This window comes from Canis aureus, chromosome 26 (assembly GCF_053574225.1).
Source record: "Canis aureus isolate CA01 chromosome 26, VMU_Caureus_v.1.0, whole genome shotgun sequence".
Lineage (NCBI taxonomy): Eukaryota > Metazoa > Chordata > Mammalia > Carnivora > Canidae > Canis > Canis aureus.
Window position 1 is genome coordinate 52,137,682 of NC_135636.1, and position 26,035 is coordinate 52,163,716.

Sequence of the window (26,035 nt, forward strand, 5' to 3'; positions counted from 1 at the left end):
CCTGGGCCGGGGGGCACTCCTTGGCTGGGAGAGGGGAACTGCGCCCCAGCCAAGCCACCTGCCTCCCCTGGAAATGACCCCCTTGCGTGTCCCAGCGGGGCTCCCTCCACCTGCCGTCTTGAGCCCGGAAGCTCACCCACAGGGTCTTTGGGAGACCACGCTGATCCTGAGTGACCGTGTGTCTTGTCAACGTGAGATGTGCCGGCTCTGAATTACTAATAATGATGACAATTAAATATAATACTAAACGGCTGGGCCAAATCCTGAAATGCTGAGGTTGCAAGGAAGCTTCCAGAGACCTCACCCCCCTGCAGGGGCAGGAACGGAGGAGGGCACCCAAGGCTGTCCCGGAGACGCCCGCCCCCCAGCCAGCACCCCGGCCTGCACTGGGCCCTCCGGCTGGGCAGACGCGTCGCAGGGCATCCTTGTGTGGCTTCTCTGCTCTGCTTGGCAAAGAGCTCCCTGTGGGCGCCACCCCGCCACGCGCCAACCGGTCCACACAGCCACCCCCCCTGCCTCTGCTTTTCAAGGGCCGTGAGCTCAGCCTCCGAGCCGGGGCGAGACTTGGCAACAAGAGGGCGGGACGGGAGAGCGAGGCGGCGGCGTGGAAGGCGGCCTGGGCCCGCCTGCCTACCCGGCCGTGTGCAGGTCCGCTGGCGAGGGGAAGGCTTTCCCCTTCATTAGGAAGCGGTCCCTTCCATCACGGGAGGTCTGGGTGACATGAAAGAGTTTGGGAACCGAGTGTGGTGCGCGTCTGGTCCCACCCGACATCATCACCGCGGGCCGACGGGGGGCCTGTCGCCCAGCCGGTGGCCGTGCCAGCTGCCGTGCAAACGCACCGACCCCTGGCTGGCGTGCACGCCCTCACACGCACCTGCGTGCCCGCCCTGGGGATGCAGCCCCGTCAGCCGCACGGCGCCCTCTCATGAAGCCAACTTTCAGACACAAAGTTAAAATAAATCTCTCACATTCAGATGTTTCCAAAAGCAAAATGGCCTGTCTGGTGTCCAAGAGAGGTCCCGTCCCCGAGTGCCCGAGCAGAGGACTTGCCGTGTCTGACCGTGGGGGCTCAGGCGTGACAAGGGCCCTCCAGGTGTCCTGGGAGCTGGGCCGGGGGCCGGGCCTTTACGCCCATCCTTCCCTGCCTAGCCACCTCCGAACACAGCGCGGGTGAGGCCGGGGAGCCAGCGGGGGGACAGTGAGGAGGGGACAGAGGGGGCAGGACAGCAGCGAAGGGACGCGAAGTCCCTGCCGCGCTCTGGTCAGTCGTGTGATCTCGCAGGGGTCGCAGAGCAGGAAGGAGACAGTTCCTCTTCCTGGTGAGGAAATGGAGTCAGGGCGGGAGAGGGGGTGCCGTCCCTCGGGGTCAGCAGCTCTGGTGTCCCAACTCGGGCCCAGCGTTCTTTCCACCAGGCCCCTCCCGTGTCCCCACCCCTGGCCACACACAGCCCACCCGCCCCCACGCAGGTGTCACCTTACGGGCCTTCCTGCCTCCGAAAGCGCTTCGCCCTGGATGGGCAACCAGCACACAGCCAAGGCTTCTCCAGCCCCGAGTCATCCGAGGAGCCCGATGGAGACGTGAAGGTCCCATTTCAAAATCATCTGTATCACCCTGGGGGCCTCAGCGGCACCCAACAGGAGGGGACGCCCCGGAAAACATCAAATTCCCACCCAAACCCCAGCCTCCCAGCGTCCTCCAGGGACTCCCGCCCAGACTGGGCCACCCAGGGAGGCTGGGGGGGGGACAGAGCCTCCAGCTCGGCAAGGAAGCGGAGCCCCCCTCACCCCAGGCAGGCTGGTGGCTCTAATCCAGGGAGGCTGCTTGGAGGAGGCAGTACAGGGGCAGCCCTGGCTGTGCTCCCCCAGGGCCCACCCGGTACGTGGAGGTTCCCATGGACGACTTTGCCTGAGCCCCTCCCTGGTGCCAGAGCCAGGCTGTGTGGGGACCCTGAGTTGATCCCAAGGAGGACAGATGGGAATCGGGAAGACAGCAAATGCGATGGGGAGACTGGGGTGCACAGGGAGGAGCTCGCGGGGCGGCTGGGAGGAGCACGCTGGCCCGGGGGTGGGAGAGGGACCCGCGAGAGCAGGCGGGAGAGCCACGGGCAGGTGGGCAGGGCCGGGGGTCCCGTCTGAGCTCGTGCGCGGGGCGTCCAGGAGCCACCCGTCCAGCAGCGGGCCCGGCCCTGCGGAGGGGCCCCCGGCGCCCGGCAGACACTGGGTCAGCCGGCGGCTCGGTCTGTCCACATCTATCACTGCTCTTGGGCCCAAATGAGTCTAATCACGTTCCTCCTCCCGGCAGCCAGGCTCCTCCGGGCGCCCCTGTCATCCGTTTACATTAGAAAGCGACTCGTCAGTGGGCCCGGCTGGGTGGGGCGGGGTGGTGGGGGGAGGCCCAGCCACCCCGGCCTCCCGCAGAGCAGAGCCCCACTGCACAGCAGGCCGTGTCTCCGGTTCGGGACCCCAGGTCGGGAGCAGCCCCCGAGACTCGCCCTCTGCCCACTGCAGCAGGAGGAGGGCCGAGAAGGAGCCCTGAGCGGGCTGTCCCCCGTCCCCCGCGGCCCCGGGGGGGTCAGCCTTGGTGGGAGTGGGCGGGAAATGAATTTTCAGGCCCCCCCATTCCACCCTGGGTCCTGACCCTGCCTGCCCCCCACCCAGACCCCAGCCTGGCCTCACCCAATGGGAGCACCAAGAAAGGAGAGACGGTCTCTTGCACGATGAGGTGGCTCTGTGCTCGGGAGGCCTCTGTCCACCTCGGTCACCTCACGATGGTGACCCTGATGGACGCCGAATCCTGGGGGGTCCCAGCCGGGCCTGCTGCTCCCCTGCTCCCAACACCTGCCTCCGCACCCTCCGGCCTCCCCGTGCTCCCGGCGGAGGGGCAGCCCTGGCCGCAGCCCCCACCCCGCCCACCTCCCCGAAGCACCTGCCGGCCTTCCGCCCGCCCCGCCGTCCCCTCACCAACCGCAGGGAGGATGACCAACCGCTGCACCTCCCCAGCATCACGTCTCTGCCTACCAACCTCCTGCGATTTGGCGTCCCTGCCGCGGCCCCAGAGGACTGCCAGCACCGCCGTGTCACGGGGACGTTGAGGCCCCGGGTGTCGGGCGGGCCGGTCTGGATCGCGGGGCTGGGAGCCGTGGCCGGCGGGGGCCTGCACCCGGGGCCTGCACCCGGCCACCTGCGCCCTCAGCAGCCCGGGCCCCTGCCTGCCGGCGCGTGTGCCCCCTCCGGGTCCCTGGCGCTGCCGCAAGGACAAGCCCGACCATGGACTCCCCCTGCTGCTGCAAGGGAAAGAGGCCCCCTCCCCTTTCCTCCACCATCTACTTTAGAAAACTGGGAATTGTAAAGTCTTTCTGGAGTGGGGTGTACGTTCCTTTGGGAGGTGTGTAAAGCCCTTTAAAGCTAAGGAAACCTGTCACCAGCTGACTGCCCAGGGCCGTGTATCTCAAGGACCTGGGAGCCACCTCCCTGAGATGAGTTCTCAGGGAGGCTGGCACCACACCCCCCGAGGCAGGAGCCGACTTCCCGGGACACCTCCCCCCAGAACTCCCTCCTGCCGTAAAGAGGCCAGGCCTTATTTCTCCTTCGATGAAGCCAACGAGTAACACAGATGGTCACCCCAAGTGCCCGGTGGGTTTGCGGTGAGCTGCGTGGGGTGGATGGTTCCGTCAAGCGCTCCTCCCGGAGAACTCGCCCAACGAGCCAAAGACCGCGTGTCCAGTGGGTCGTGTTTTCCTGGCTCCAGGAAAGGGTGAGATTTCCTTCCGTCTTCGGCACCTCTTGGCAGGCGGCCTGGAGGCACGTTGCGTGCTGGCGTAGCGCTCATTCGATAATGAAGCCGTTCTCTCTCTCTACCTTTGCAGAGAGGTTTGCCCGGCTAGCAGGTTCTGTTTTTAGCTGTATTTCCCCAACATGCCATGAGTCACTCCGACTCCGTGTGCCTGGCGCTGCGTCTCTCCTCGTGTCACCTGGATGCCTTCCAGCCTGAAGCTGCTGAGCAGGGGATGCTTGGCTTTCTCACGCACCCGTAGATGTGGCTCTTTCCCCGAGAAGAGCCCACGTGCTGCTGGAAGAGTGGTAGGTGCTGTACCCCGACATGCTGACACCCCTAAAAATAAAAGGAAGCCCAGCACAGCCTCCCACGGCCCCAGAACACACTCCAGCACACCTCCCCAGCCGAGCACGCACGTAAGCGCTTCTCATCCATCCAGAAGCCAACGCCACGTGTAATCCAAGGAACCATGACAACAGCCTCACTGCTGGCCACCGGCACACGCCCGGCGGAGCTGCCGGCTCTTCAAAGGCAAGTACCTGTAGGTGACTTTAAACGGCTTTCTGGCAGTTACTCGCCGGGGACCCCAAAATAGCTTCCCAATCCGCTTACGACACCAAAGAGTGGCAAAGCTGGTGCAGAAAAATGCCTTCCCTGCTGCCCCTTAAGGCCTCCCAGAGGCGGCCCGGGAGGCTGCTGCCCTCCTGAAGGGACCAGCCAGCAGCACAGGAACGTGGGCAAACGGGCCGCCCCGTGTCAGCACTAACACCTAACTGCAGCTTGCACCCCACCCGTCCACGCACACTCAGACGTGCCTCATTCCAGCGACAGCTGCCCGGCGTCCGTGGGAGGCAGGCCGCCCACCCCCGAGGGCTGGATCCTGTTCACACGGGCCCTTCCACACCAGGGCAAAGGGAATCTGCAGATGGCACTAAGGCCATAAACACTAAGGTACGAAGAATATTCTGAATTTCCAGGGGGGCTCCAATAGTCACATAAACCTTTAAAAGCAGAGAACTTCTGGGGCATCTCCAGAGGCAGGATGGGGAGACTAAGAGACTCCAAGTGTGGGAGAGACCCCACCGCTTTTGCTGGCTTTGAAGGTGGAGGCAGAGGCCCGAGCCAGAAGTGCTGGGGACACCCTCCGACCACGGCCAGCAAGGACCCGGATCCTGAGCACAGCCTGCACAAGCGGGTGGTGCCTTCTTCCCGGAGCCCCCATAGGAGCCGTGCTGGTGACCCCTCAATTTCAGCAGACGACCCAGCTGAGCCCACCAGCCCTCTGACCTACAGAGCCTGAGACTGTCTACGGCGCTATTGGCCGCTGCTGTGGTGTGGTGACCTGCTGCGGCAGCGCCAGGGGACGGATACGAGTCCTGCGGTGCACCTTCCTGCGAGTCTGCAAATCGTGCCCTTCCGACGCAAATGCAAGGTGTCTTCAGTCTTTTGCTATTAAGAAAGCTTTGTCCGGGCACATGCCTGCGTGCACAGGGGCGGAGGATAAACCTGCTCCTGAACCCTGAGCTGAGCTCCTCCCCCGGCCCTGTGCAGAGGCTGCGTCTGCACGTCGACGTCACCTGCGGACTAGACGACCTGGCTCCGCCAGACCCGGGAACCCCCGGCGCCCTCCCCGCAGGTGTGCTCCAAGTCTGGGAGCTCTGCAGCCATCCCCTGCTTTGTCCTGAGCAGGCTACATCCTGGATCTGAGTTGGGGACCACGAGTCACCTGGGGTCACCTTGGATCCGTGCCTTCAAGGCATCGACAGGTCTGAGCTCCCAAACCAGCAAGGCCCTGCCTTCCATGGCATTCTGAGCACTACCCTTGAGGAAGATGGCTGTGGGGCAGGGTAGGCAGGACAGCGTGGCCACCGGGCAGTGGGCAGAGGAGCGGGAGGCAGACGGAGGACAGACACGCTAGCCCTGGCTGGGGCCCACATCCCATGGGCCCCTTCCCTCCACTGCTTCCCCTCTCTGCTCTCGTGGCCAGCCCTGCTGGAACTTTGGCTTTCCCAGAAGGATCCTTTGTGACTCCCAGGGTTCAGATGTGACACAGGCTCAGTGCTGGGGTCACAGGAAAGATTGTGTGTGGATGGGCTGAATTGTCCGGGTCCCTTTCTTACTCGAGCCCAGGAGAAAAGGTTTGCTTTGCAGAGAAGTGCTCCTTGTGATTTCTCAACAACACGGAGGGAGAGGCCTCTGGTGGACAGGCCGGGTCTCTGAGTCCTGGAATCGAGCAGGTTACATCAAGAATGCAAAGGAAACAGCTTGGTCCATCATCTTGGCCTGTTCTGTGTCCACCACACTGTGAGGTTGGATTCCTTTCCTGCTTCGGTCAGAGTTTCCCAGACTGGCCACCTGAAGGCTGCTGAGGTGTCTGATTTGGACATGGGGAGAGCCCCAAGCCCCACAGAAGCAACCACTGCCAACCTCACAAACAGGTGGAGGAAAGAGGAGGTTTTGGGGAAAATCAAGTGTTAATTTTTATGGGAAACAGAATTCTCAGTGGCCACGAGTCAAGATAGTTGGGAAACAATGACACACAGACAGAAAAATATTTGTGTCATTCACCACGATGCTGCGACGAGGTGGGCAAAGTGGGTCGCCCTGGGCAGTACAGTTCTGAGGGGGAGAAATAGCTGTCAGATATGCAGAAAGGTGGTACGAAGAAGAACCTCACGTGAGCACCTCGTGGCCTCAGGGCGATTGGGCCTCCTCCTGCTGCTGACACAGCTGCTTCAGCCTTGTTACGCTTTATTTCCTATATGTATTATGTTCTCCTATCACCAGTGTGAGCTGTGTTCACTCCTCAGTGCCTGGCACATAGAGAGTGGGCACCCCTTTAAGTGTTTATAGGTTGGATGGATGGATGGTGGATGGATGGATGGTGGGTGGATGGGTGGATGGTGGATGGGTGGATGGTCGGTGGATGGATGGATGGATGGATGGATGGATGGATGGATGGATGGATGATGGATGGATGGTGGGTAGATGGATGGATGGATGGTGGGTGGATGGATGGTGAATGGATAGGTGGATGGATGGATGGGTGGATGGTGGATGGATGGATGTTGGGTGGATGGATGGATGGATGGTGGCTGGATGGATGGATGGATGGATGATGGATGGATGGATGGTGGGTGGATGGATGGTGGGTAGATGGGTGGATGGATGGTGGATGGATGGATGGATGGATGGATGGATGGATGATGGATGGTGGGTGGATGGATAGTGGGTAGATGGGTGGATGGATGGATGGATGGATGGATGGTAGGTAGATGGGTGGATGGATGGTGGATGGATGGATGGATGGATGGATGGATGGAGGGTGGATGGATGGTGGGTGGATGGATGGTGGATGGATGGTGGGTGGATGATGGTGGGTGGGTGGTGAAGGAGATATGCAGGACACTTCAGGAAGAAGCCACTGTTCTTTTCACAGATTGTCATGCCCCTCCATCTGCAGAGAGGCAACATGAGGAAGCTTCTTGCCTGCAGAGCCAAAAAACCAGCTAATAACAAGGCCAGGGCCTGCCAAACTTTGCCAAGGAAATTTCCATTTGGAAATGAGGGTTGTGCTGAGTTTGGCAGCTGCACCATGGACATGGACTGAACAGCTGTGCCCATGGAGAGAACTGAAAGGATTTGGTGCTTGAGTGCACAGATCACAATTAGAACTTTCCACCAGTAGCTCCACGGGGGTGCGGGGGTGGGGGGGGGAAACATAGTGATGTGGCCACAGACACGAGGGTAGAAAATCAGCCCTGGGCCAAGCCCCAGACCCCATGCAGTCTCACATGACAGGGAAGCCCAAACAGGCCCAGCCCAGGTGCTAGAGATCCAAGCCGTTCCACCACCCCTCCTACCTGCTGCTTCTAGATGGTTCCTCCCCCAGTTAGAGGCTTTTGCATAGGCGGGACCTCCCACCCACTGGCCATCATAGGGTGGGGAGACCATGCACCTCAGGACCATGACAGGGGCAAGGGAGGAGCATGGCCTCAGAATACAAGCATGTATTCCTCATCGCTTCCAGGGGAGGGAGTTGGGGGCAAGGGGAGGAAGAAGGATGGGGGTGGGACAAGGTCGGCAGCAGCCCCCCAGCACCCCAACCCAGGGCCAGGTGGGGACGCAAGTAACTCACACCCCGTTCTGGAGAGCATCCCCTCGCTTCCTCAGGGGAAGCTCCTGAACCAGGAAATGAAGCTCCCCCTCCCCCCCATCGAAGCCCAGGGCTTGCAGCGCGATGTGTCTGCTGCTGACTTCATGAGGCAGTGAGACGCGGCAAGGTCTGGTGCCTGGAGGAGGGAAGGGGCTCTGTGCCCCACAGTGGGAATTTCGGGGATGGGGGTGCCCTGTGAGTACTGCACGTGCCACGCATGCAAGAGCAGCGGCCGGGAGTGGGCTTCTTCCCCGAATCCTCCTCCCGGCCCAGACCGAGGCCCAGACGACCCAGGGTACTCCGAGGGACCTGCTAGGGGCTCCTTTGGGGGTGCCAACAATCAGGTTCTGGCCCAGACTGTGGCAGAAGCTCCATCTGCCGTGTTCAGACCGCGGTGGCCCCGCGGGAGGGGCGGGCGGTGAGTCCCGGGGAAGCAAGCGGCTCTCTGTCCCCCCCGCCCCAAGCCTCCGTAGGTAAAACCCAAGCAGCTTCACCAAAGTCAGAGGCATCGGTCAGCATCACCGGGAGCTCTCCAGCCGGGTTAGCAGGCAGCACATTGCGCTGGGCACGCACCGGGCAGACAGGCTCTGCACCCCCCCACCCCCCCCCACCCCCCGGCCAGCGGGCTGCCTGACGCGGGGCTCGGGAGCCGCTCGCCCGAGGCAGGCCAGGCCGCCCTGGCGTCCCTGGGTTGGGGTGTAAGCAGCCCGGGGTTTTGCTCCAGCTCACAGCCCTCCCCCCGGCCTGAAACACGGTCACGGCTGAGGACAGCTGTCAGCTTTGGTAGCCACCGGCTGCTGCGGCAAAAGGGGCGCTTGGCTCTGAGCCCCCCTTGCTTCACCCCAACATTGGAGTCTGTCTCAGGAAGGGCCAGCATTTCCAGCTTAACCCAGCACGAGCATGAGCGGGCCACCGGGGCGTAGCCTGACTCAGCAGCCTCAGAGATGAGCTAGCCAGGGGCCCCCCTGGTCCAGGCAGGTGTCCTGTGTCCACACGGAGCCCGGGGCCCTGGGACCCAGTGCACAGGGCTGCAGGACAAGGAGCCCAGGCGGCGGGGGACGGGGGGTGTCTCAGACGGAGACGCCTGCTGCACACAGGGACTGGAGGGCCCTCCCGAGCTATCCTGTGTCCCTGCCCCTCAAGCCCGAGTGAAGGCAGTGGAAAACTCATTCTCACATGACAGGAATCACATGGGGTCAGTGGGGACAGACCACAGTGGTGGCCAGGACTGTGGGCTCTGGGGACACGAGATCACGGTGATTTCCACTGCCGGGTCCTCGGCGGGTCCTCAGCTGCCCCATAACAGGGCAAGGGGTCCTCCCCTCCCGTCCAAAACCAAGGAGAGCTGGTCCTCCGTGAGAGCGTTTCCTCCCGCCGGGCCCGGAACGGTTCTCTGCACGAGACCCCAGGAACCCCGAGTGGCGTCCTGCCCCAAAAGGCCTGCGTACCACGTCTATGGATCTGTGTCCTGGCAAACACACACCACGGCGCCTACGCGCACGCTGACCTCCCCCTCCAGCCATCAGCACTGTGGGGTTCAAGTGACACGAAGGTGATTTCATTTTAAGAAGCAGGTTGGGGGGCAGCCCGGGGGCCTCATCGGTTAGCGCCGCCTGCAGCCCAGGGTGCGATCCTGGGGTCTTGGGATCGAGTCCCACGTCGGGCTCCCTGCATGGAGCCTGCTTCCCCCTCGGCCTGGGTCTCTGTCCCCCCCCTCTCTCTCTCTGTGTGTGTCTCTCATGAATAAATAAATAAAAACTTTTAAAAAATTAAAAAAAAGAAAAAAGAAGCAGGTTGGGGAGTTGTTTGAGCAGAAACGCTTGCTCCGGGCGCCGAGAAAGCCAGGATCCGGGAGCTAATCATATATGAAATCAGACAAACGCCATTTGTGACAAGGTGCCGTTGCGGTAGGGCGGTTCGTGCCACCCAGGGCCCCCGCTGACCCTGAAAGCCCGCATCCCCCTCCTCGCTCACGGTGGACGGAAGCCAGGCGAGGCCAGGACGCCGGGCTCGGGCCGTGCGGGGCCCGGGGCTTCTCTCTCAGGGTGACTTTTCCTGCCTGTAAAACAGAATTGTTTCCTTTTACAAAGAGAACATTAGTTACTCTCCGCGTTGACCCACGAATCATTTCCTTCCATGGTACGTACCCAGGGAAGCGGCCGGCGCCGGACGCCGAGTGGACGGGGAAGGACCCAGCCTCGACCGGTACGCCCAGGCCCTCGGAGCGGGAGGCCGTGGGGCAGGGGTCGGCTGCGCATCATGCTGGGAGGGCGTCTTCCGCCCCCACGTCCGCAGCCCTGGAGGTCCAGGGTCCGCCCCGTCCCCGGGCTGGCCCATGACCTGCCAAGATGCTGAAATAAGCCCCCTGAGAGCAGTGGGGCTCCCGTCCCCACACCTCTGCCCATGCTCTCCCCGCCCTGGGCGCCGACCCCCCTCCTGGACAACGGGGTTCCTGCAAACTGGCCCATGGGCTCCCGGGGGCTGTGGGAAGAGGAGGAGGAGGAGGAGGGCCGACCTGTCAGTCCCCATAGCGGGGACAAAACACAAGTGCCGTCCCCTGGGACGCCCACCCTCAGGGTGAGAGCCTACACGGTTGGCCCTCTGCGGTCAAAGCCTGGCTGGCGTAGCAGACCCCTTACTCAGCAGTCCCGTGCCTCAGTTTCCCCGCCCACAAATAGGAGAATAATAGTCACTGGCAAAAAGTATCCAGGGTGCGTTCTGACGGCCTGGCCCCTACGGTCAGGGGAGGCCATGGTTCCCACAGCCGTCCCTAGGGCCTGGCTCCGGCCACCAAGCGCTCGCAGGCCACGCGTCCCCCAACGGGTAGGAGACGTGAGGCTCAGTTTCCCGGGAAACCAGGAAATGAAAAGATGATCTAAAGCAGCTCAACCTGGCCCCCAGCCCGCGTCAAGGTCCCCGCAGACCTGGAAGAGAGGCCACTGGCCGGAGCCCCCCGTGTGGTCCTCGCACGAAGACCCTGGAGGGCGGATGTGGACTCCACGGATTTGGGTGTGCTGCACGTGCGTGTGTGCACATGTGTGTGTGCACGCCTGTGTGCATGTGCCCATAAGGGAGAGTCTGCGTTTCTGACAAGACCCCCGTGTGGGCATGCGTGTGTGCTGCCGGTGAGTGTGTGCACGCTGAGCAGCCCGGGCCGCCAGAACTTGCCCCTCCTCAGCAGGGTCCACCCTGAGCCCAGGGACCGGAGGGACGAACGCACCCGACTCCAGGGCAGCGTGGCTTTTCATGGCACATGTGCCCAGGGGACGTCAAGGCGGGAGGTGGGGACATCGATGGTTGTGCGCTCTTACCCACAAATGGGCGCCTGGGGAGCCGGGCCTGGGGTCTGCCCTTGGCTGTCACAGCCCGCGTCACTCACCCCTCTACATCCTAAGGCGCGCCCCGCGGTGCCAGGGCATCCCTGTCCGCCCCCCCCCCCCCCGCACACGCTCACTTCAGCGAGAAGCAGGCGCCACACTGCGGGCCTGGCATGAGCATAGTGCAGGAGCCATCGAGCTGCTGACCGGACAGCAACGCAGACAGAGGAGCAGGATCATCAGCTGCAACACAGGACACACGGTAACACTCGGACAGAAAATGAGCAAAGAATACGTTTAGCTCTAAGTTTATCCCACACAGTATTTGAGACATAAATATACTGCAAAAGTATTCTTTTTTATCTGAAATTCAACTTTCACTGAGGTCATCTTTGATATGTTAAGTCTGGCCACTCCACGAAGAAGGCAACGCACCCCCTGACCCATCAGGAGTGCCCAGCCACGGTGCCTGGCACCCCGGGGCTCCCCTCCTCCTCTGGGCCAGGCTTAGCCCCGCAGGTGACAGCGGGTGCTGCGAAGATCCACCGAGCTGACTGCACAGCCATGCCCAGTGGCAGGACAAATGTCCCTGGGGCCATCACAGCGCTTCCTCATCGGCCGTGTCTGAAGAATTGGACTTTCTTTCCAAAATGCGTTGACTGGCCCCTGGGGCAGATGCCAGGGGAACAGGAAAAGCCTTCACTGGGTCTCTGCCTGCAGATTTCTGAGACTGGAGCCGGTCTGAGTCCAAACAGCGGGTGAGGGATGCCCCCTAGAGGTGTGACTGTGGGCTGCAAGTCCCAGCCGGTCTGGAGTGGGAAACGCCACCCTGGCTGGTGCCCCCGGGGGCCCTGGGGCACCTCACCCGCTGAGGCCCCTCAGCCCGGGACCGGGGATAACGCGCTGTCCTCAATGTGCAGATGTGAGGGCGAGGCCCGAGGAGGCCCATGGTCGAGCAGTGGACGTGGGTCCGCAGCTGGCCTCCCAACTCTAAGCTGTGCCTCCTACGTCCGGGAATTCCTCCCGTGTCCCAGAGGTGACTCCAGTGCGCGCCAGGGAGGACTGGCCCGCAGGGGAGTGCCAGCCAGGCTGGGGAAGGATCCCATTTCTGTCCCAGGGACCCGGTCAGAGAGGAGGACACTTCCCCAGGGCAGGTGGACACACCAGGGCGTGTTTGATCAAAGCCTTCCAAACACTGCTTCCCCTGAACCCAGCTCTCACAACCAACAACCAGGTGGCTCCTTGGGAGTGGAGCATAGGCGCCCTTTGATAAGCAATGGTCACTGCCTTCCGAGATGACATCAGCTCTCCAGGCAACACATTCCACGTGGGCAGAACCTAGAGCTGGTCTTGGGAATAATTCCCAGTAGCCAAATTCATACAAGACTGATGAATAAACCTGGTGGCTTGTGCGTTCACCGGCCATGGGAGAGGTCCCTTTCCAGGGCCTACGTGTTTCCCTCTGGGGCCCCAGCCTGCCATGGCTGGGATTAGACACTTGGGAGGCCAACTGCATCTTTTGAAGATGAAGACAATACAGGAGGCGGGGGCGGGGGGATCAGGAGAGTGAGTTGGTCAGTTGGTTACTGGGTCTGTGAACCGATGGTCACCGTCCACCTGTCGTGTGCCACATCGGCCCTGGCCGCCGTGATGTGACAAGCCGGCAGGGAAGGCGTGACCAGCAGGCAACGAACGGGGAGCCCTGGCTGACCTGGTAGGACCGCGGGGGACCCACCGGCTCCTCCTGTGCGGCGGTCAGGGCAGGAAGCTTCGCCATGGTCCCACCGTCCAGGACTGAGCCCCCACCCACGGCCCGCCTCCCTCCCCAGCCTGCCAGGCCTGGCCGGCTCTGGTCCCCCTGGGCCCTCCAACTGGGCTCCCCCTGCAGGCCACCTTCTAGCGCCCGGCCCCGCAGGCCTGTCCTGCCGCCCCTCTGCCTGCGTCCGGCCCCCCAGGGCGCTCTGCTGACCCCGGGACCCGAGGGCCATGGAGGGCAGGGGCATCCGCAGCAGCTCCCTCCGCAGACAGGGCTCCAGCCCCAGCCCGCTGAGCCCGCCCTGACCCACCCCGAGGTCCCGGGGCCTGAGCCTGCTGGGGGCGCCGTCGGGGCACCGGACCTTCGGCGGTACCGCTGAGCAGCCCCGGGAACGCCGGTAGCGAGCCCACCGCACGGAGGAGGAGGCGGAGGCCGCGGAGGGGCCCGGGCAGCCGAGCAGGGTCCACGCCCCGCGGGAGGCCAGGGGCGCTCCCCGCGGCGGTACCAGCCCCGCGCCGGTGGGCGGGGCGGGGGCGGGGCCTGGGCGGGGCCTGGGCGGGGCCTGTTCAGGGAGGGCTTGGTTCGGGGGCGGGGCTTGGTTCGGGGGCGGGGCCTGCTCTGGGGGCGGGGCCTGCTCCGGGGGCGGGGCCTGCTCCGGGGGCGGGGCCGGCGGCCCTGGTCCAGCGATGCCTCGGAGGACTTCCTCCCTGCAGGCTGCCCCGCCCCGGCCCCGCCCCCGGAGCAGGCCCCGCCCCGGCCCCGGCCCCGCCCCCTCCGGGGCCCGAGCGGAGGGGGGCGCGGTGTCACCTCCACGGAGGCCCGCGGTCAAGGCCAGGTCAGGTCGGGCCGGGCCCCTGGGAGCCGCCGGGCGTGGCCAGTGGCCTGCTGTTCCCGCTTAGGGCCGCAGTCGGGGAAGTGCGGCCGCAGCCCCGCCCCGCCCCGCCCGGCGCTCGGCTCGAGGGGCCGCACCCGGAGCGGCGCAGCGGCGCCCCCGCCTCGCCTCCGGTGCGCTTCCGCCGTCCGCCCGGGGCCGCCCGTGCCGCGCCGCCCGACCGCCAGGGGGCGCCGCGGGGCCCGCCCCTCAGCTGCGCCTGCGCCTGCGCCGCGCGCGAGCCGGAGCGCGCTCCCGCCGCGCGCTCCCGCCGCGCCAGTGCGCCTGCGCGGAGGCCGTGGCCGCGCCCGCTCCCGCCGGGGGCTCGTCGCTGGGCGGCCGGGCCATGGGGGAGGCCGAGGTGGGCGGCGGCGGCGCGCCGGGAGACAAGGGGCCGGGGGAGGCGGCCACCAGCCCGGCCGAGGAGACGGTGGTGTGGAGCCCCGAGGTGGAGGTGTGCCTCTTCCACGCCATGCTGGGCCACAAGCCCGTCGGTGAGCGGAGGCCGCGGACCCGCGTGGGGGCGGGGCGGGCCGGGCAACGGCCGGGGGGCGGGGCCTCGCAGGCCGCCCGCCCCCCGCACCTCCTCCTCCCCCGCGCCCACCCGCCCTCCCCGCCGACCGCGGCCGCTCCTGCCCCCTCCTCCATCCTGCTGCACCCCTCGTCCACTCTCCTGCACCCCTCCCCTCCTCTGCCCTCCTCTGCCCTCCTCTGCCCTCCTCTGCCGTCCTCTGCCCTCCTCTGCCGTCCTCTCCCTTCCTCTGCCCTCCCCTGCCCTCCCCTGCCCTCCTCTGCCCTCCCCTGCCCTCCCCTGCCCTCCTCTGCCCTCCCCTGCCCTCCTCCCCCTCCTCTCCCCTGCCCTCCTCCCCCTCCTCTCCCCTGCCCTCCTCCCCCTCCTCTCCCCTCCTCTCCCCTCCTCTCCCCTCCTCTCCCCTCCTCTCCCCTCCTCTCCCCTCCTCTCCCCTCCTCTGCCCTCCTCTCCCCTCCTCTGCCCTCCTCTCCCCTCCTCTGCCCTCCTCTCCCCTCCTCTGCCCTCCTCTCCCCTCCTCTCCCCTCCTCTGCCCTCCTCTCCCCTCCTCTGCCCTCCTCTCCCCTCCTCTGCCCTCCTCTCCCCTCCTCTGCCCTCCTCTGCCCTCCTCTCCCCTCCTCTGCCCTCCTCTCCCTTCCTCTCCCCTCCTCTCCCTTCCTCTCCCCTCCTCTCCCTTCCTCTCCCCTCCTCTGCCCTCCTCTGCCCTCCTCTGCCCTCCCCTGCCCTCCCCTGCCCTCCTCTCCCCTCCTCTGCCCTCCTCTCCCCTCCCCTGCCCTCCCCTGCCCTCCTCTGCCCTCCCCTGCCCTCCTCTGCCCTCCTCTCCCCTCCTCTGCCCTCCTCTGCCCTCCTCTCCCCTCCTCTGCCCTCCTCTGCCCTCCTCTCCCCTCCTCTGCCCTCCCCTGCCCTCCTCTGCCCTCCTCTCCCCTCCTCTGCCCTCCTCTCCCTTCCTCTCCCCTTCTCTGCCCTCCTTTCCCCTCCTCTGCCCTCCTCTCCCTTCCTCTCCCCTCCTCTCCCCTCCTCTCTCCTCCTCTGCCCTCCTCTCCCCTCCTCTGCCCTCCTCTGCCTTCCTCTGCCCTCCTCTGCCTTCTTCTGCCTTCCTCTGCCTTCCTCTGCCGTCCTCTGCCCTCCTCTGCCGTCCTCTCCCTTCCTCTGCCCTCCCCTGCCCTCCCCTGCCCTCCTCTCCCCTCCTCTCCCTTCCTCTGCCCTCCTCTCCCCTCCTCTGCCCTCCTCTCCCCTCCTCTGCCCTCCTCTCCATTCCTCTGCCCTCCCCTGCCCTCCTCTCCCCTCCCCTGCCCTCCTCTCCCCTCCTCTCCCTTCCTCTCCCTTCCTCTGCCCTCCTCTGTCCTCCTCTCCCCTCCTCTGCCCTCCTCTCCCTTCCTCTCCCTTCCTCTGCCCTCCTCTGTCCTCCTCTCCCCTCCTCTCCCCTCCTCTCCCTTCCTCTGCCCTCCTCTGTCCTCCTCTCCTCTGCCCTCCTCTCCCTTCCTCTGCCCTCCTCTGCCCTCCTCTCCCTTCCTCTGCCCTCCCCTGCCCTCCTCTCCCCTCCTCTCCCCTCCTCTCCCCTCCTCTCCCTTCCTCTGCCCTCCCCTGCCCTCCTCTCCCCTCCTCTCCCCTCCTCTCCCCTCCTCTGCCCTCCTCTCCCCTCCTCTGCCCTCCTCTCCCCTCCTCTGCCCTCCTCTCCCCTCCTCTCCCCTCCTCTCCCCTCCTCTCCCCTCCTCTCCCCTCCTCTCCCCTCCTCTGCCCTCCTCTCCCCTCCTCTGCCCTCCTCTCCCCTCCTCTCCCTTCCTCTCCCCTCCTCTGCCCTCCTCTCCCCTCCTCTGCCCTCCCCTGCCCTCCTCTCCCCTCCCCTGCCCTCCTCTCCCCTCCTCTGCCCTCCTCTCCCCTCCTCTGCCCTCCTCTCCCCTCCTCTGCCCTCCTCTCCCCTCCTCTGCCCTCCTCTCCCTTCCTCTGCCCTCCTCTCCCTTCCTCTGCCCTCCTCTCCCTTTCTCTGCCCTCCTCTCCCTTCCTCTGCCCTCCTCTCCCTTCCTCTGCCCTCCTCTCCCCTCCTCTGCCCTCCTCTCCCCTCCTCTGCCCTCCTCTGCCCTCCTCTGCCCTCCTCTCCCCTCCTCTGCCCTCCTCTCCCCTCCTCTGCCCTCCTCTCCCCTCCTCTGCCCTCCTCTCCCCTCCTCTCCCTTCCTCTGCCCTCCTCTCCCTTCCTCTGCCCTCCTCTCCCTTCCTCTGCCCTCCTCTCCCTTCCTCTGCCCTCCTCTCCCTTCCTCTGCCCTCCTCTCCCTTCCTCTGCCCTCCTCTCCCTTCCTCTGCCCTCCTCTGCCCTCCTCTGCCCTCCTCTCCCCTCCTCTCCCCTCCTCTGCCTTTCTCTGCCCTCCTCTGCCCTCCTCTGCCCTCCTCTGCCCTCCTCTGCCCTCCTCTGCCCTCCTCTGCCCTTCTCTGCCTTCCTCTGCCCTTCTCTGCCTTCCTCTGCCCTTCTCTGCCTTCCTCTGCCCTCTTCTGCCCTCCTCTCCCCTCCTCTGCCCTCCTCTGCCCCCCTCTGCCCTCCTCTACCCTCCTCTACCCTCCTCTGCCCTCCTCTATCCTCCTCTCTCCTCCTTACTTTCCTCTCCCTCCCTCCTTACTTTCCTCTGCCCTCCTCTGCCCCTTCTCCACCCCTTCTGCATCCTTCCTCTATCCCCTTCTCTGTCCCCTCCTGCCCTCCTCCTTATGCCTCCTGTACCCTTCTCTACCATCCTGAGCCCACCCACACCTGCCGACCCTGCCCCCTCCTGCCCTCCACTATTCTACCCTCCTCTGTCCCCTTCTGAGCCCACCCACCGACCCTGCTGACCTGCCCCCCTCCTACACCCCTCCTGTACCCTCCTGAGCCCACCCACCCCACCCTTCCCCCTCCTGACCCTTCCTGTACCCACGCTTGCCCCCTCGAGCACGCCCACCCACCCCTTGCCCACCATGCACCCCTCCTCTGTCCCCTCCTGAGCCCACTCACCCCTGCCAATCCTGCCCCCTCCTGAGCCCATCCAGCCACCCTGCAGACCTTCTTCTCTCCTGTACTCTCCCTCTGTATCTCCTACACCCACTCTGCTACCCTCATCTTTACCTTTCTCTCCTTCCCATGCAGACCCCTGCCTCCTCCCCTACTCCCTTCCCCCTTAGCTACTAGCCTCCCCTCCTTACAGGTTGACTCCTCTCTGTCACAGGTGTGAACCGACACTTCCACATGATCTGTATCCGGGACAAGTTCAGCCAGAACATTGGTCGGCAGGTCCCATCCAAGGTCATCTGGGACCATCTGAGCACCATGTATGACATGCAGGCACTGGTGAGCTGGATCCCACCCTCCCCGGTCCTCCTAAAGCCGGCCCCCCCCCTTCCCAGACACAGCTTCTCTTCTGTGTCCGCCAGGCCCTGTCTCGGGGGGCCCTGTGCCCTGTGCATAATCCAGGGGCAGCTGTTACTAAGGGAGCTCCAAGTGGTTTCAGGAAAAACACAAACCTGGTGATGGGAACTGGCTACTTTCACAGAACCTACTTTACGTGGGGCGGTCACTAACCATGTCCCCGGGGAAGTGACCAGGGAGCTGAGGCCTAAGGCCACGTTGGTCTTACGGGAGGCCCTGGGGTCTCCAGGCAGGAACATGACGGATCCAAGTGCAAGTCAGGTGAATATGGCTTCCGTGGGAAGCAGGCAGGCAGGGTCCCCGTCCTCATGGACCGCCAGCTCATGTCCTCTGAAGGCAGGCAGGTTCACTAGGGAACCAGCAGGGCCAGAAGGAACAGCAGGTGTCCGGGCCCTGTGGCAGCACGAGATGGTGGGTCAAGGAGCTCAGAGGAGGCCAGAGCCCCTGGGGAGTGGGGTGGGAGTGGGACTTACAGGGGAGCAGAGGGGTAGGAACCTGTGGCGGGGTGAGGGCGGTCTCTGCCTCCCTGGCTGACCCAGGGCCACACCAGCCCTGCAGCTGAGTCCAGAGTTCTCTGTCCAGATCCAGAGCTTCCCTTGTTTCCTGTTGGCCGTGGACAGGTCATGGCATGTCCTTTGTACCCTAGAGAGGGGATAAAGGTGACAGCTGTGCCCCGGGGATGGGAGGCCTGGCCCAAAGGTTGAGCGGCTGTTGCTGGGAGCAGCTGCCGTGCTGAAGGAGCCCCTCCCCAAGGGCCTCACCCCCACATCTGTCACGTTCTGGGGTCACCTGGTCCCCAGACTTGCTGTGCCCTGACACTAGGCCACTGGGGCCAGAAGCCAGACACAGATGTGAGGGTGGCAGGGACGCCCTGTCCTGGGGGGGCCCCTGGTACAGCCCGGAGACAGACCCTGACGCCCGCAGCAGGCCCATGAGACACCGGGAAGCCTAGGGCTCCACTCAAGGGTTTCGGTCCAACCCTCTCCCTTGTCTTCATCCTGCCTGTTGTCCGGGACCAGGCGAGACCTCAAGGCTGTAGCCTCCTTAGACCCCAGTAGCCCTGTGGGGCTGATGGCAGAGGCAGGCAGGACCCTGGCAGTGTGAGTCCATTGCCCCCGCCCCCGGGGGACTTGAGGCCCAGGACTCGGGGTTTCTGAAGCTCCAGGAGCTAGCGGTCAGCGCGTTTGCGGGCTAGCAGGTCGCTGTAACGCAGCCCCCAGACTGCAAAGAGGCCCCCGCCCCATACAGACCCTTTGTGCCAGCTCCCCTCGCCCTTCCACCAGTGGTCCTGGGTCTCCGGGGTCTCTGTGCCTGTTGGTTTCCAGGCGGCAGCTTGTCTCTCCAGCCCCTGCTCTCTAAGGCTGGAGGGACCAGTGTCCCGCAGCAGTCACTGCCCTTGAACGTACTCTGATGGGGACGGAGCCGCTGTAGGGCAGTTGTAGGGCAGTGTGGGCCTGCACCCACCCTGTCCCTAGGGGCGTGCCAGGCGAGGGGTCCGCCCAGCCTCCTGTCCCTGACCTCTTCTGCTGGCCGGTCCCCTGCTTCACAGAATAGCTTTGCCTTCTGCTTGTCTGTTAGAAAAGCCCAGCTCCTTGTAGACTGCAAGCGGAAAGGGCACCTGCCCCGCTCACCCCCACCGCCTCCGCCACCCCACACGGTTGTAGGCCTTCATCGGGTGCTCCTAAATGGGCTCTTCCGTGGTTTTGGTGACTTGGTAAAATCACATATTTTTTTGTTTCTTTAACAAAAATCATCGTTTTTGCCATCAGCATGAATCTGAGATCCTTCCATTTCCAAATCCAGAGAGGAATTTCGTCCTTCCGGAAGAAATCATTCACGAAGTCCGAGAAGGTGAGGTTCTGGCAGGTCGGGTCCGGTTCGGGGTTAGAAGGCAGGAGGGAGCCGGGGGTGATGGTGTCGGGCACAGTCTCGGGCCTCAGGGAGGAGTGAGGGTCGCTGGCCTGGCGGTGCTGGGCCAGGTGGACGGGGGGTGGTCTGGGGAGCCTCGGGGGCTGGGGGGAACTGGTTCAAGAACAATCGGCTCTCTTTAAAAGCGGCCTGGCGGCAGCTGAGAACCACACACACAGCCGTCCCCGGCCTGAGCCGTCCGCAGCATTGGGCAGGGCCGCGTCTCCCACCGTTTTGGTAAACGTCAGCTGTCGCCCCACAGGAAAAGTGGTCATTGAAGAGGAAATGAAGGAGGAAATGAAGGAAGACGTGGACCCCCACAACGGGGCGGACGATGGTGAGCGGGGGGCACCCCGACCCACCCCTGGGCCCCGGCACAGCCCCATGTCCCCCGCCTGGGCGGCCCTGTCGGCTCCTCCACCCGCTTGAGCGGGAGCCGCGCGTGGGGGCATGTGGCCCACGGCACGCGCGAGCCCAGAGCAGCCTCGGCCCGGCACGTGGCAGGCGGACGGAAAGCGCGCGCGGCGGGCACAGGCGAGCTCCGCGTGGCAGGGTCGGCGGGTGGGGGGTTGCACGCAGGGCCTCGAGGGGGCCCCGTCGTCAGGAGGACCCACCTCAGGGTGGCGCGCGTGCAGAGGCAGGTTTCTGTAACCGAGCAGGAAGATGAAATAAAACTCTGGATATTCTGTTTTCAGCCAAATGATTTTGTCTCCCAGTTTTTTCGTCTTCAGGAAGCTTGGGGAAAGCAACCGAGAAGTCCAGCAAAGACAAGAACCCGTCAGACTTGGGGTCCAAGGAGGGGGCGGACAAGCGGAAGCGCAGCCGGGTCACCGACAAAGTCCTCACGGCAAACAGCAACCCCTCCAGCCCCAGCGCTGCCAAGCGGCGCCGAACGTAGTGGCGGCTCAGCCACGCAGGGGGCGGGCGCTGCTGTCCCCCCGCGGCCCCCCGGACGCCCCCAGCCCGCCGCCTGCCTCGGTGCCTGAGGCTCCCACAGGGCCCCCTGCGACCACCTGGGGCTCCGGTGGGCCCGAGAGTGCGGGGCCGGCTCGGGCGCCGAGGCCCCGGCCCCTCCCCAGTGCCGCGGTGAGCTCCCGCCGTGTGGGCTCCCGGGAGCAGAGCCCCGGCCCGGGCAGGACCCCCGGAGTGGCGGCCCTGCCTGCTGCGTCCTTGAGGAACCTTGGTCTTGCTGGGCGACCCGGCTCTGTCCGTCTCTCCGTCTGTCCGTCGGCCAGCCACTCTTCGTAAAGCGGCTGCCACCTCGGGAGAGAGAGACAGGCTTCCCCGCCGCACAGCGCCTGCGCCCGAGAAACCGAGAACTGGATACTTTGCCTCATTCACTTGTACTGTAACGATGTATATAATTTGGTGGTATTTCACTATTTAATTTTTAAGAAGCCTATTTTACTAGTGTTTTATATGAAAAAAATACTGCAGAAGTTAAACCTGTGTTGTATTTTTCCTGAGATGCTTTGTGTTAGTGACTACTGAGACCCTTTCCGCTCGGTTTTTATATGCGGGAAACAGAGTTTGTACGGGCTATTTTTGTATCACCCGGTAACTTGCAAACAGACCAAATGAGTGTGTGGAGGGAGGCGCAGGCCGGGGCCGTTGACACGCTGTCGTTTGAGTGCCGACCATTAAAGCACAAGAGAAGCAGCCAGAGTCTTGTGATTTTGATGCCAGAATAAGTTCCCTTTTCTAACAGCAGGAAGCGGATTTTTCCAAGGTGCCTAAGGCAGCCTCCACTCGGGCCTCTTAGTGTTCACCGGATACAATGTATGCACCAACTGGAAACACGGCCGGAGTGGAAACTTTGTTGTTGAGTGTGACAAGTCCTTCAGATACAAAGTGCTAGCACAGCAAACAAGCAGAGCCGGCGGCTGGCTCGTCCTCCCGGCCGTGAGACTCCGGGCTGAGTCTGTCCTCCACGGGGAGGGTCCAGTCATCCAGGCAGAGCCAGGAGGAGGCGCCCGCCCCCCGGGTCAGCCACCAAGTCCCAGGCTCTTCATCTTGACAAGTCTCGGGGAAGGTGAAAGCCCAGCCACCATCTGGGAGCAGGAGGCGGGCAGCGGTGCAGCCCACCAGACCCAGGCTCGCGCCCCGCACACTTCGGGGTAGCCCAACGCGGTGGGAGGCCGGCCTGCACCAAGCCCACCGTCGCCTGTGGGGCCCGGGCCCCTGGCACAGAACCCTGGGGCTGCAGCTGAACAGGGCTAGCCCAGCCCTGCGGCCCTGCTCCTGAACCAGGAGCGCCAGCTCAGCACAGGTGGACCCGCGGCTGGGGGGCCTGGGGGGGCGGAGGGATGGGAGGCCTGGGGGGCTGGGATGCTGGGGGGCCAGGGACCAGGGGACTGGGGGGCCAGGGGACTTGGGAGCCGGGTATCTGGGAGGTGGGGGGCTGGGGGCTGGGGATGGGAGGCCAAGGGCCTGGGGGACTGGGGGGCAGGGGGGCAGGGGGTGGGGGGCGGGCCTCCTGCACGGATCTACCTGAGCAAGAGCCTGGTCAGGGTTAGGGCAGGATCCAAGGGTCCACTTCCCCACGCGCTCCTGCCACTGGCGTTTCTTCCGTGTTCTGAGAGGCGGGCCCATGAGACCTGCGGTCCATGGTCGACCCAGGCTCACCCCCCGGGCACCCAGGCAGGGCCCTCTGTCGCTCTGTGTGCACAGGCAGGGAGCATGCTCCGTGCGTGTCGGGGGCCAGGGCAGCCAGGGTCCGCTCTGCGCCAGGTCCTGCGGCGCGCGTTGTGATGCCCGAGAGAAGCCTGGTCCCTCGAGATTCGGAACTGGCAGGGAAACGGGGCAAATGGCTCTGTGGTAGCCAAGGGTCCTAACAAAGGTGGGGGGGGGGGGTCTTCCCAAGGCTGCCAGGTAAACCCCCACCTGAAACAGTATCTTCAGGCACCTCAGAACATGCTGGAAAAGCCTGGTCAGTAAATCAGACCTGCCTGGTTATTTGCTACCCTCTTAGGAGAAGGGGGGAGGGCCGGGCAGGGCACACCCATCGAGGCAGGTGGGTGAGCCGGTGGCCCCTCAGCCTCAGGCGTCCTTTTGGGGCCCCGTCCCCATGCCCTTGTGCTTGCAGGGGCTGCAGTCCTCGGGAGGGGTGAGGCCGCCCAAGCACCCCGACCTGGCAGGCCCACGCAGTCTCGGCTCTCGCACAGCGCGGCCTGTCGAGGGTGCGTGCTGGTGCGGTCGGGGCAGGTGGAGCTCACAGGCATCTGGGAGCTGAACCTCCTGGGGCCTCAGGGCCTCACGACGCCCTCACATGAGTCGGAGGCTAGAGCTGGGATGAGGCCCAAGGGGTGAGGAGGCACAAAGGGAAGCACAGTGGTCCACGTGGTCTGCGTGGTCCGCGTAGACAGGGACCTGCAGAGGCTGCGGGCCAGGACCGGGACAGAGCAGCCCCTGTCCTGGGGGGGGGGTGTCTCAGCTCCCTGGGCTCTGGGCCAGCCTCACCCCCACCCCACGTAGCACATAGTGAGCAGCAGTGGGCTGCAGCAGGGCTCCCTGGGGTGGGTGGGGTGAGGATGGGACTTTGGCCGAGTAACGAGTAACGTGGCTGCAACTGGCTCTGCCTGGGAGCTCCACGGGACCCCGCGGCGGGGAGCGGGCCACCCTGCAGCACAGCGCCCCCGCCCGGCCCCCCGCGCCCCCGTGCAGCAAGCAGCGGCCATCCCGGGCCACGGAGGGCACATGGCCACGTCTTTAGCACGGACGGCGGCTCCCGCTTCATCCTGCGGCAGGATCTGGCTCCCACTCAGCAGGCCTGAGGCGGGCCTGGGCGAACGGTACAGAAGAGCAGAGGAACGGAAGGCGCAGCTGGCTGCCACCAGTTCTTGTAAAACAGCAACGGGGCGATGTCCTAAGAGCAGCCTTTCAGGGTGTCTGTAGTCCCGGCCCCGCTGGCCGCAGCCCAGGGCCACTCTGAGCATCGGCTGCGAAGACCAAGCAAGATGTCGCTGCGCCTTCCGCTTGTCTCTGTTTTCTGGGGCAGGAGCGAGGCCCAGCCTCCCCCCAGTGCCTCTCAGAGCAGCCACACCCTGTGCTGCTGCCCCCAACACACGACACCTCTGTCGGAGGCTCCTGCTGCCACCTGCCGGGCCGTCAGAGCCAGGGGCTCCAGGGCCAGCTGTCCGTCAGGTGACCCGCAGGCCAGGCCCCCGTTGGCAATCCGCACTGGGCCGGCCTTGCCACATGCGCACGGGCTGCCCGCTCCCCTGAGACCTGCCCTGGCCTCTGTGGCCGACCGCGTGCAGAAATGCCCAGAAAGCGGCCCTTGGGTGGCTCTGTCGTTCCAGCGACCGCTTGGTTTTAGCTCAGGTCTTGGCTCCGCGCCCAGGGCAGAGTCCGCTTGGGTTTCTCTCTCTCTCCCTCTCCCTTTGCCGCACCCTCCTGCCTGTCTCTTTCTCTCTCTCTCTCTCTCTCTCTCTCTCTCAAATAAATAAATCTAGGAAAGAAGGAAGGAAGGAAAGTAGAAGGAAGGAAGGAGGGAGGGAGGAGGGAGGAGAAAGGAAGCAGGAAGGGAGGAAGGAAGCAGGCAGGCAGGCCCAGATGTCTGTACCTCTGGGGAGTCCCCACCGTCCTTACAGGAAGTGGGGTGGTGTGAACACCAGGTCCAGCCAGGTGAGAGCAAACCAGAGAATGAATGAGGATCCCCAGGAAAGGCCTGCAGCTGTGCCCACAGCCGAGCTGGGAAGGTTCTGGTGAGCTCTGGGCGGCCACTGGCTGTGCAGGCGGCCTAGGGCCTGCGAGCTGGCTGGCAGGGAGCTGAGCAGTCAGTGTCCCTGGGGGGCTGGGCTTGACCCCAGGACTCACCCTCATGGCCAGATCCATCTAAAAGCCAGGTTTCAGTTTTAGCTAAGGCTTTTGAAACAATAAAGTGGTGTATTAGCTACAGCAGGCCGCCCGGGGGGCCACCCCCACCTTTCATTCTAGGGGTGGGTCCCCAGCACGGCTGCAGCTCCTGTGACCACCAGCACAGGTCAAGGAGGAGACCAGCGAGGGACCCGCAGCCTCTGGGAGGCTTGCAGCTGAAGGTGATTTCCAGCCTACACCTGCCTCTGAACAGGTGTCTGAAATGTGCGCGTGTAAGTAAAGAGGGCAGCTGCCAGCAGCCACCCCCAGCCCCTGGACAGGCCCCTGAGGGGTGCCTAGCTGTCACATGTGTTGGACGGCCTCGGGGTGACCCCCAGTCATTTCTGTGTCCTGCTGTCGGGCCTCCCTTAAGTGCAGGCAGCACCTGGGCCTTCTTACCACTGAAAGACTGCGGCTAAGGGGACAGAGTCTGGCCCCCAGTGACGGCACACTGTAGCACTCTCGGTGCCCTGAAGAAGCCAGCGGCCCCGCTGTCAACCAACTATGGAGGGACACAGGGCTCTCCGCCTTAGTCCCCCAGGAATGACTTCTGCCTACAGTCTGGGGGGTGGTGGAGGCTCCCCAAAGGAGCCTCTAATGAGACCCAAACCCCACCGACACTTGGGGGGTATCGTGGGTGAGGATATCCTGGGGCGTCTTCTGGGAGGATGGCTTCCAGGGGGTACCCTCCTGGGGGTCATCCCTACAGGGTAACATCCCCCAGGGGCAGGCATCCTCCTGGGAGAGAATCCTCCAGGGGAGGCTTCCAGGGTGGGTGGGGGGGGGTATTGAACTGGGGGGTATTCTGGGAGTGATTCTCTAGGATGAGCATCCGCCAGGGACGTCCCCTGCATCCTGGGAAGGACATCTTCCAGGGAGGGACATTCTCAGAGAGGACTTTGGGGGAAGTCTCTAGGGGGTTGCCCAGGGATGGATGAGGGTGGTGGTGGATATTCTGGGAAGGATTCCCCCGGGGGAAGACGTTCTCCAGGGACAACCTCAGGGAGACATCCTTCAGGGGGGACATTCTCCCAGGGGGAAGGGATATCGTGGGGGCTCCTGGGGGGGACATGCCGGGTGGGGAGCATCCTCCTGGGAGGAATCACCGGCGGGCAGGGCCGGGGGAGACACCTGGGAGGAATCTCAGCCGGAAGGGGGCGGGCGTCCTCCGGAGGGATGCTCCGGGAGTGGGGACATCCTCCCGGCGGAGGGCGGCCTCGACCCGCCCCGGCCCCGCCCACAGGCCCGCCCCGCCCCGCTCCCCAGGCCAGGCCCCGCCCCTCGCCCCGCCCACCAGCCCGCCTCGCTCCTCCAGGCCTGCCCCGGCCCCGCCCACAGGCTCGGCCCCGCCCACAGGCTCGGCCCCGCCCACCAGCCCGCCTCGCTCCTCCAGGCCTGCCCCGGCCCCGCCCACAGGCTCGGCCCCGCCCCTCGCCCCGCCCACCAGCCCGCCCCCGCCCCGCCCCCCGGCCTGGGCC

At 64.7% G+C, this 26,035-nt stretch overlaps 2 protein-coding genes and 1 long non-coding RNA gene across 5 annotated transcripts; 1 reads left to right on the forward strand and 2 right to left on the reverse strand.

Annotated features, from left to right (window-relative positions):
- Window positions 1-950: 950 nt before the first annotated feature.
- Window positions 951-20,062, reverse strand: LOC144298680 (uncharacterized). Of its 3 annotated transcripts, none has more exons than XR_013365621.1 (8): window positions 18,288-20,049; window positions 17,570-18,185; window positions 11,386-11,491; window positions 10,079-10,271; window positions 9,906-9,990; window positions 2,677-4,066; window positions 1,480-2,322; window positions 951-1,316 (listed from the first exon to the last, which is right to left on the reverse strand). XR_013365621.1 is itself a non-coding variant. In XM_077873852.1 (8 exons), exons 2-6 carry the CDS (start codon window positions 18,029-18,031, stop codon window positions 3,897-3,899), a joined length of 585 nt encoding a protein of 194 aa, XP_077729978.1. In that variant the 5' UTR covers window positions 18,032-18,185; window positions 18,288-20,062; the 3' UTR covers window positions 951-1,316; window positions 1,475-2,322; window positions 2,677-3,896. The 3 variants fall into 3 exon arrangements, 1 of the variants encoding a protein (XP_077729978.1); XM_077873852.1 differs by having other exon boundaries at window positions 1,475-2,322; window positions 18,001-18,185; window positions 18,288-20,062; XR_013365622.1 differs by lacking the exons at window positions 951-1,316; window positions 1,480-2,322; window positions 2,677-4,066 and adding an exon at window positions 9,671-9,786 and having other exon boundaries at window positions 18,288-20,039.
- MRGBP (MRG domain binding protein) lies at window positions 14,191-21,359 on the forward strand. The gene is made up of 5 exons (XM_077873851.1): window positions 14,191-14,369; window positions 17,593-17,714; window positions 19,562-19,643; window positions 19,963-20,037; window positions 20,417-21,359. The coding sequence occupies exons 1-5, from the start codon at window positions 14,222-14,224 to the stop codon at window positions 20,596-20,598; spliced, it is 609 nt and encodes a 202-aa protein (XP_077729977.1). The 5' UTR covers window positions 14,191-14,221; the 3' UTR covers window positions 20,599-21,359.
- LOC144298681 (uncharacterized) lies at window positions 21,103-25,802 on the reverse strand. The gene is made up of 2 exons (XR_013365623.1): window positions 22,191-25,802; window positions 21,103-21,751 (listed from the first exon to the last, which is right to left on the reverse strand). It is a non-coding gene; the product is annotated as an uncharacterized LOC144298681 (long non-coding RNA).
- Between the last annotated feature and the right edge of the window lie 233 nt (window positions 25,803-26,035).

Bases quoted from the DNA above. Each gene is read 5' to 3' on its own strand.
- MRGBP (XM_077873851.1), top strand. From the start codon at position 14,222: ATGGGGGAGGCCGAGGTGGGCGGCGGCGGCGCGCCGGGAGACAAGGGG. The intron at 14,370-17,592 runs GTGAGCGGAGGC...TCTCTGTCACAG, and splicing joins GCTGGGCCACAAGCCCGTCG to GTGTGAACCGACACTTCCAC. The intron at 20,038-20,416 runs GTGAGCGGGGGG...TTTGTCTCCCAG, and splicing joins CCACAACGGGGCGGACGATG to TTTTTTCGTCTTCAGGAAGC.
- LOC144298680 (XM_077873852.1), bottom strand. From the start codon at position 18,031: ATGTTCCTGCCTGGAGACCCCAGGGCCTCCC. The intron at 11,492-18,000 runs GTAAGACCAACG...CCTGTGTTGCAG, and splicing joins TGGAGACCCCAGGGCCTCCC to CTGATGATCCTGCTCCTCTG. The intron at 9,991-10,078 runs GTACGTACCATG...TCTGTTTTACAG, and splicing joins GGCGCCGGCCGCTTCCCTGG to GCAGGAAAAGTCACCCTGAG.